This window comes from Electrona antarctica, assembly GCF_951216825.1.
Source record: "Electrona antarctica genome assembly, chromosome: 17".
NCBI classification, from domain to species: domain Eukaryota; kingdom Metazoa; phylum Chordata; class Actinopteri; order Myctophiformes; family Myctophidae; genus Electrona; species Electrona antarctica.
In genome coordinates, this window is record NC_136798.1 from 34820922 (window position 1) to 34830654 (window position 9733).

General features: G+C 42.0%; 1 protein-coding gene across 1 annotated transcript; it reads right to left on the reverse strand.

Moving 5' to 3' along the window:
• Nucleotides 1-357: 357 nt before the first annotated feature.
• LOC306941085 (trypsin-like) lies at nucleotides 358-5735 on the reverse strand (the record flags this gene model as incomplete). Its single annotated transcript, XM_079526390.1, has 5 exons — nucleotides 358-674; nucleotides 2305-2559; nucleotides 3140-3281; nucleotides 3778-3940; nucleotides 5681-5735. 5 exons carry the CDS (start codon nucleotides 5733-5735, stop codon nucleotides 522-524), a joined length of 768 nt encoding a protein of 255 aa, XP_079382516.1. The 3' UTR covers nucleotides 358-521.
• Nucleotides 5736-9733: the final 3998 nt, after the last annotated feature.

Sequence of the window (9733 nt, forward strand, 5' to 3'; positions counted from 1 at the left end):
CTGTACATACACTACTAGTGAAAGCCAGAAACAGTAGTAGTGTAATATGTAGGGATTTGGGGGTTTTCTACTAGTGTGTACAGAATTGCCAATCTGTGCTATTTCACTGTGTTTGGGTGAGATGGGGCTGAATACACACAGGCATGGGTCGACGGAGGTAGATCGGGCACCTTTGGCAGGAAAACAAAATGAAGAAGAAGCAAAAATTGCAGATCTACAAGCTTGCTATTTTCACCAACACTCTTTAGCTACTGAATGAAATTTATTTTCTACACGGACTACAAATTATTTCGGCGCAAAATAATTTGTATAATGCTGCATTCAAGTTGAATGCTACCTTCGGGTATGGCATGGAAAGTAGGTCATTTGCATTTCTTTCACCATAGTAAATGCTGCATTCATGGTCTGGAGAGGGCAGTTTGTTTTAGGACGGTTAAAAGGGCAGGGGCTCAAGCCCCATTTGATGTCTGTATGTGTGTGACGTGCCTAGCCCCGTATGGGCCGGTGGAGCTGACTCTTTATTATGGGTTGTTTTCCTGCACCCATCGGATCCAGCCGACATAGTTCTGTACTTTAGTGTACACGCCTGGGTAGAAATTGTAGCCACAACTGATGCCCCACGAGACGATGCCCTCCAACTTGCCATCGCAGACAAGTGGACCACCTGAGTCGCCCTGCAGAAAACCAAGAGAAAAGGATACCCGATGAACAAAGAGGTCCTTCCTTTTGTGAGACATGCAAACACGCCCTGAAGCACTGTTCTTGCTACTCTAGTGTCGAATGGCACCGCACATTTGAGTGTGAATTCCCTATTATTGTTCTCCGTGACACTGATAGGATATTGTTTCGGCACCTTTACTACTAAACTCATTTACTACCAGTTCTCTAGAACAGTCTGCCCACACTGCCAGTGATTTGGAACATTTTTACTACTCTTTCTAGACCCACAGAATATTTTGTTCTATAACTATGTAGACTGCACCAAATATCAATATAAAATAAAAAGACGAGAGTTTCTACTTTCATCCTGGTGGAAGGGTGTCACTGCGATGTTCCGTTCTTTAGTTATTGGCAGTTGAGTATAGCTTGTTTTCACAGAAAACAGAAAGCTGAGAATTGTTTTTATTTTTTTATAAATCCTATAGCATTTGACCGGATTTTTTAGATCACATTATTTCCGGGTGTATATATACTCTTCTTCGGATCACTCGCAGGTTGCGGAAGAGCGGCCTCCACGTAAACACTGAACACACCATAGACATAGAAACGTACAGTTGGGTGCCACCGATATTGTCCCTTATCATTTGACCCATTTAGGCCTGACCTCAACATTTTAAAAAATCTTTCTAAATCCTCCAGTTTTCTGAAATAAATATTTTCACTATTTTTCAAAAATAGCAGACCTACAAGCTCGTAGCGCGCCACTCGGTGGCGCGCTATGAGCTTGTAGATCTGCTATTTTTCAATAGCTAAATTATAACATAATGTTTAAAACACCAAAAGGGGTTTTGCGCAGATCACGCAAACCTCAGCAAAAAGAAAAGGACAATATCGATGGCCTCCAACTGTAGACGCCTCATTCGCCGCTGCAATTCACTGGGGTGACCTGTCTCGCACTGAGGGCGGAAGTGCACCCATACAGTTACATGGACATGAGTGCCATGGTGGCGTCCAGTCACGTGACTCGCGTCCCTTCATTTTATTCATCATGGCATCATTCATCATGGCACTCCATCTTTAACACATTTTGTCCTGAGAACGATTCTACAAATGTCTTCTAAATCCTGACAGTTTTCTGAAAAACCCTATGTTTCTATGTCAGTCGTTCTCAAACATTTTCATGTCCAGGACCCCCAAGATTATATGTAATTGGCCGCCGACCCCGATCTGAAAATATGTTGTTCCAGGGACCCCCCCAGAAGGAAAGATTCGAGTTAAAAACGTTCACTCTGAAAGAATACATATTCAAAGATTTGCGCCACATTTTCATGATTTAAAAAAAAATAGCAGACCTACAAGCTTGTAGATCTGCTATTTTTCAATGGCTAAAGCAATGCTTAAAACACCAAAAGGGGTTCCCGGCTCCCCTTTTGGTGTTAGCATTATGTTACGCTACAAGCTCGCCGAGTGGCGCGCTATGAGCTTGTAGATCTGCTATTTTTGAAAAATCGAAGAACCACTGACATATCATCAGAAAACTGTCAGGACGTAGAAGACATTTTTAGAATCTGATCTCAGGTCAAAATGGGTTAAGCAACTCATATCCCAGATATATACCCTCCGTGGGACTCCCCCGTTTCATACCTTGCAGGAGTCCTTGCCACCGTATCGAGATCCAGCGCACAGCATGTTTCCGCTGATCCTGCCCCAGTAGTAGTACGAACACCAGGGGATGACGTGCACGTCCACGGTGCGCAGCTCAGGGGAGAGGTAGTAGCTGTAGACGTGCGTCACGCCCCAGCCGCTCACCTTGCACGTGGTTCTGTACCGTAGCCGCGGACTGTTGAATTCAGGCAGCTCCACTAACTGGGTGTTGTTCTCTTCCACCGCGCCACCAAGCTGCAACACGAACCAAAACAAGAGGGCACACCTGATAAGATAAGTAGTAGCCTTGCCGAGCCATGAGGCCCATAGGGCAGGAGCCTATCTCCTGTTTCTGTAGCGTGAGGCAGCTTGATGTACAAGTACACCCCCTGGACATGACGCTAGTATGTCGCAGGGAAAAGAGAAATTTGATGTCTCCCCGCGGGGACACAATCTAGTGAAAATAGCCGATCTACAGATCAGATGTGTTGTGAGCTTGTAGATGTGCTCTAAACAAACATTAAAACTTGGCTTCCCATAAACTTGGCGGTCACATCACGTAATCTTCAAAAGTCATGCATTGTGCATATATTTGGTCCGACGTCTCCAGACTCAAATAATGTCCGCGGTACACACAGACACACAAAGCTGGGCATCATACAGTACATCATCACATTCCGTGCTCAGGCAATCGAGTCATCACCTACCGTGGTAGTACACATGCACAGACAAACAAAGCTGGGCATGGGAGGGGCTAGCGCCCCTCAAAAACGTGACCCAGGTATAGGATGCGTACATTACGTCAGACTTCGGCGTACAGTCCAGTCATGCATACCTTGATGAGCATGATGTCACTGTCGAAGGTTCTGTAGTTGTACCTCGGATGGACGAATATCCTGGAGACGTTGAGGACCTGCTCATTGTCCTCGTCCAAGGTGAGGTCATGCTCACTCAACACCACCCTCAGCATGGAGGACCTGAGGACCAAAACACATATATATACCATATACAATACATATAACACATATCCAGTGGTGAGAAAAGTACTAAGATGTTTTACTTTAAACCCATTGAGACCTGCAGACAACAGATTCTACACATGTCTTCGAAATCATGACAATTGGTTCAAAACCCTAAAAGTTGGTTCGGAACAGAAAACCCAAAAATGGTCGATGGTTCTGTGAAAGCACCACGGTTCCAAGAATCTGTCTGTCTGTCTGTCTGTCTGTCTGTCTGTCTGTCTGTCTGTCTGTCTGTCTGTCTGTCTGTCTGTCAGAGAGACACACACACACACACACACACACACACACACACACACACACACACACACACGGGTGGAATACACAACATTGGAATACAAGTCAGTGCTCTGTGATCACAGGACAGGGCTAAAGTATTGCTTTATAGTCTACTACTGTACACACGCTGCATGGATGGCCCACGTTATAATTGTAGTAGGCCTACGGTACTCACGGCCTCCAACAGTGGGCAGCAGACACCACCCAGCTACTGTTGATCAGGGTCCCTCCACAGTAATGTCTCCACACACCATTCCTTAAATACTGCAGAGAAGCCTGATATCCAATAGAGTACGGGACAGCCTCCTCTCCGCCGATGATCCGTTTTGCAAGCGTCTCTGCGGGCAATAAGGGTCAGGATATATAGTTAGTCAGTCATTTGAATACGCGTGTTTCACATGAGTTTCTGTCGATTTCAATTTCAGTGAATTTTCCAGCAAAACTTTGATCTTTGGTCTATACGTGAGAACATCAAAACTAAGCGCGCTACATAAACCGTGTAATGATTTCTCACACTTTTCAGGTCCCAAAAGAAAAAATTGAAAATAGCCGATCTACAAGCGTACAACGTGCCGTTTCACGCCAGTTGCAAGCTTGTATATCGGCTATTTTTACTGCTTCTTAATTATATATATATATATATATATATATATATATATATTTTTTTTTTAAATAAATAAAATCTTTTGAAATATTAAAAGGCCAATGTATTTTTTAAATGTAGGAAAAGAAAATTAGTTTTTTACTCGAGTCGTGACCCATAAAAACAAAAAAATGGGTTCCTGCAACAGTGGGTCGGGTCCAGATGAAATAAAAGTCTTAAGCCTCAATAATGTCATGAAATGAAACACAATGCATGTCCCTTTCACATGGTGTTTATTTACGCCTCGCAGACAGAAACAATGGACGTCGCGTTCAGGAGGGCGACCTCTTTGGTTGAAATGCGTCCACCGTCCATTGTTTCTGTCCATGAGAGGTATAGGCCTAAATAAAAGAAACATTCATCACTGTACGCGACCACAGTCAACCGTTTTTACTTTAATTTAGTGCTTTTGTGCCTATGTAGGTCACTGTTAAAATGTCCTTGTCTTTTTAACATGTTTACATATCATCTGACACGCAGACACAATAGAGCCACTCTATAGAAACCTGTCTGAGTCACTTTTTAAGTGATGATTCAAAGGGCAGGTCAGAGCTATAATTTCTCACACGTATACAGAATATCCAGACCAGCACGTGTAGAATGTCGGTCCCAGGTAATATGATTCATTGTCAATATTCTACCCATGTCTGTGAAATGTGTGTCAAATCTTAGCAAAACTGTTTAACCTATTAAGTCCATGAGGACGCGATCCTATAGGAATGTCTTCTAAAATCCCCAAAGTTTTGTTCTGAAAAACACACATATGTTTTATATCAGTTCTATGTCACACAAAAGTAGCAAAAATAGCAGATCTACAAGCTCAAAACACAGCATGCAATATAAAAGGATCAGAATTTTTGATATACCCTGGTCCCTTTAACCCATTAAAACCAGGAAAGCATCATTTTAGAGTGTATTATTGGCTATTACAAAATAGCACAAGTACACTACAAGCTCACAGCGTGACACGAAGTGATGTCCACGAGCTGATGTGAACACGATCTTTGGAACATCTTTTTGAAAAAATCCTGAAAGTGTGTAGAACTACTTATTTAGAATGCGTTTGCAGAATCGGCCTCAGGTCTTGCTAAATGGGTAAACCAATTATTTTGTTCTGCTATAGGCTAGTTAAATCCATATAACTTCTAAACACCCAGTAAGCATTTTGGAATTAATCATTATCAATGATTTAAGCCAAGAGATATTTCACTTTAAAAAATAAATTGGGTCGTTATTTTTTGTTTCATTAATTGTATTGATATTTTGGGTTTGTATAGGAAAGGGGCGTGTCTGATAAAAAATAATATGAAATATCTAAATACTGAATCAAGCAACTTAAAAGAAAAACTGTCCGGGGTGCTCGCAAAAGCCAGACTAGACCCAAAATTGTTTTGAAAGTTTATATCCGTTAAAGTACAACCTCCAAGAAGCTTACCTGTCACAGAGAGAGCCAAAAGTAGCAACAACGAATGTCTCACCGCCTGAGCCATGCTTCACTCCACCTGTAACAAACATATTTAAGCATATAGAGCATTTGGTACAGATGTACAACATGACGACATAATGCATTGCTTTGCATTAGATTATCACAACCCGATATCCCCAAATTAACCATCCTAGATTTGTCAGCGACACCGCAAAACAGTCTCATGAAACATTATCTCTATAAACCTACAGGTCTGATAAGAGGACGTATATTCCTCTTCACATTTGCTAGTATTACATTTTAGTTCAATGCCACTAATCAAGTTGAGCAAAACGGAAAATGAGCAAATATTATACTACCTATAATCCAGCAACATTCATGCCAAGCAGCGTCTTCAGGGTATCTCCAACTGAACCAGACCAAAACACACCGCCTTATATAGTGATAATGCATCCTTGCCAACTTTTGTTGAACTATCTTTTTACAAAGGGGGGACATCCCACAAATGAACAATGGCGGTGACCTGATATATGACAAAGCCATGGTAGTCAAAACAACATGGTGTCAAGACAACCGTTTTGTCTATTTCTATAATCTTGTTGGTTTGTTCTGGTTGTATATCTTGGGATATATTGTCTCTATATTGGGTTGGAAACCACGCGTCCAACTCCAAATCTGTTACTTTTCAGGATTCAAATTCAAAAACAGCAAAAGTGTTTCGACCTTGCGGATATGCTACTCTTGATGCTTTTGTGTGGCGCTCGCTGTAGTATGATCAATTAGGCTGTAAATAAATAAGTACACAACACCTCCACAGTCATCAAATAAGATAGGGGAAGAACATCACACCGTAGCTTTGTTGTTGTAATGGAATTGTCTTGAATCAAACTGGTATGAGGTGAATTAGCCTACTAAATAAATGCTGTGATTGATAAACAAGAGTAGGAATCTCGCAGCCATTGGTGGGGTGTGGTTGTGTGTGGTATGGTAGACGTAAGGGGAGAGCAGGAGTGACACTCTGGAGCATAGACATAGAAAGGGAGACGCCGGCTTCGGCTCTGGGGCGTCTGAATCTCGAGAGGGTCGGGGCAAGCTTCTGTGATGCTCACACGGAAGACAAAAAGACAATCAATCACCATATAACCAATCAACTAACGAAAACAAACATCACATGACTGCAGTGGTTCCCAGACATTTTAAATCAATATGAGCATCTACCAGGTGCGCAGTCGGGTCAGTAACTGTTGTGTTGCTGTGTATCTTTTTGTCTCCACCAGGCCGAAGGCATGGGGAGAGAGTATGTTTTGCACTCCGTCCGTGTGTGTGTGTGTGTGTGTCCGTCCGTGTGTGTGTCCGTGTGTCCTTCCGTCCGTCCGTTACCAGCTAATCTCCGGCACCGTTAACCCGGTCGATGCCAAACTTTGCACACACACTCCCTGGATGCCAACGATGAACCTCTGCCCCACATTTTCCAGAACGGCCTGTTATAGCGCCACCATGAGGCAGCTTTTCACATGTTTTACCTAAAACTGCACCGATCTGCGTGAAACGTTGCATGCACACTCCCTAGAGGCCAAGGACAAACCGTTGACCTGCATTTTCCGCATCTGCCTTTTATAGCGCCACCAGGAGGCCAACTTTTGTACAACACATTTTTTGATATTACTCCTCCAGATTCTGGCCAAAAATCTCACAAATCGTTACACACTATCTCTATGGTCATGTGCTCAAGTCGGATCTGTCCGATATTTCATATTCCATCCTAATTGGCTATAATTAGCTTTCACAGTTTGCAAGATTGCCCCGTTTTGAACAAAAGCCTCAAATCATGAACGCAGCATGCAATTTACGTGAAATCTTTCACACATTTTCTTACTAGGCTGAGGAATATATCCCACCCTTTTTACATTGGCCTGTTATAGCGCCACCAACAGGTTGATTTTTGCAAAACACATTTTTGGAACAAAATGCCTCAAAAACATGTTTATATTAATCCTAAACATTTTGCCAAACATCTCACACAGTCCTATCCTCCTGGTGGAGACCTGTGCCCAGAAGGGCACTTTTTCTAGTTGTATTTTGATTCTGATTTCTTTTTTTTCTCTCCCTTTTTTTCTTCTTCCTGTGAAGCACTTTGAACTACACTTGTTGTCCGAGTTGTGCTATATATAAATAAAGCTTGATTGATTGATAAGACAGTTCAGAAACCCGTCCACCAGTGACATCATCAATGGGGAATCCAATAATAGGAACTGCAGGCTTTCTAGTCCTGAAAAGTTGAAATGCGATTCAATAATGGAAGCCATCGTTCTCACGATAATACAAATCTAAATATTATTTTAAAAATCATTTTTTTCTTTTTTTAATCTGCATGATGATCTCACTGGAAGAAGGGTTTCTGAACTTCCAACAGCCCTCCTGAGACACAGAGTAGCCTACATTATTTTTCCCCTAATTCTTCATGAACATATAAGCATTCAGTGATTTGGGTGATTTGTAAAAAAAACCTGGTCCCGCCCCGGGAACAAGATATGCACATGCACACGCTCTACAGTGGGGGGGGGGGGTATATGGTCAGCACACTCTATAGTAGGGAGGGGGGGGGGGGGGGGGGTATATGGTCAGCACACTCTATAGTAGGGAGGATTATCACAAAAAAAGAAAGAAAGTGATATTTTAATTAAGTGAAATCACTGAATATACCTTTAATAGTGAGGACCAATTATATGGAGATAGGTTCAAAAATGGTGGAGTTGTCCTTTTAACAATCTGGAGAGTTGGCGAGACCCCGGCCTTTACTGAACAAACACGTCCGGAGCAATGATTCACTCAATCAGAACATAATATAAAGCTGCCTATCTGACACCAATCCTTTTAACAACGCATATCGGTAACTATACACGATGTATGTAGGCTACACATTGTATAGGTGCAGTCAGTGTGTAGGGCAGATGGTATTGCTGTCCCAGAAAACCAGAGAACAGCAGCTTCACCTGACCATGCAGTGGAGAGGTCACCTCATCTATAGTTCCACAGGGAGCGGGTCTAGGACGTGAACAATTCTATCTATCAGAATGAATGCAGGGTGAGGTGGAGGAGGGACGCACAGATGGACAGATACGACCGTAAGGTCCCATGAGGGACATTATATGATGGTCTTCTGGGTCAGTGGTTTTCAACCAGTGGTCCGGGGACCACCAGTGGTCCTTGAGGGGGTTCCAAGGTGGTCCCCGCATCAGCTAAATGATACCATACTCTACCATACAATCTGTATGGTAGAGTATGTTAATACAATATGTATGGTAGAGTATATTAATACAATATAACTTACGCAATATGTATGGTAGAGTATGTTAAAGGGATTGTGACATACGTATGTTGGTTCAAACAAGTGCTCTGATTTTCCTGCTGTTTGTGATGTCACAGCCTGCAAATCCCACATATGTCAATGGGATTTGCCAGCAGATGCCACTGTTTTGCCCGTTTTCATTGCAGCTCAAAAGGCTTCCAAACCCCAGAGAAATCTCCAGACCACAGAAAATCCACTGAATGTTCAAAGTTCAAGTTTTTTGGGTGTAATTGCGGTCAGAAAAATAAAAATTAAAACTTTTTAGTTTTTATTTAAATAAATTAACGTCATGAAACCTTTAATACAATATAACTTGGGGTGGTTGTATTTTGTCAATGGTAAATAAAAATATCAGCACTTGGTGCAGGAAACCTGGTTCAAATCTGGGGTAGAAGAGGAAAGTTACATAGTACAGCTTTAACTTTTTTTGTTTCGTTTTTTGTCATTCTGAACTACTTGATTTGATGCGATATGTAAATGCTTTATCATTAAGCCATTAATTACACAGTCGGACAACATATTACAACACACTATTACACATATTCATGTATATTACTTTATTCAAAAACAAATATATCATTTCTTGAACATTACGGGCCAAAGAACATAGAACTAATTAACAGTAGGGTTACAATACGAGAGGATCAGATGTCAGGGCCAGAAGGATTTGTAAAGCCTTTTATAATTGGTTGTGTCTCGTGACAATTGTGAGC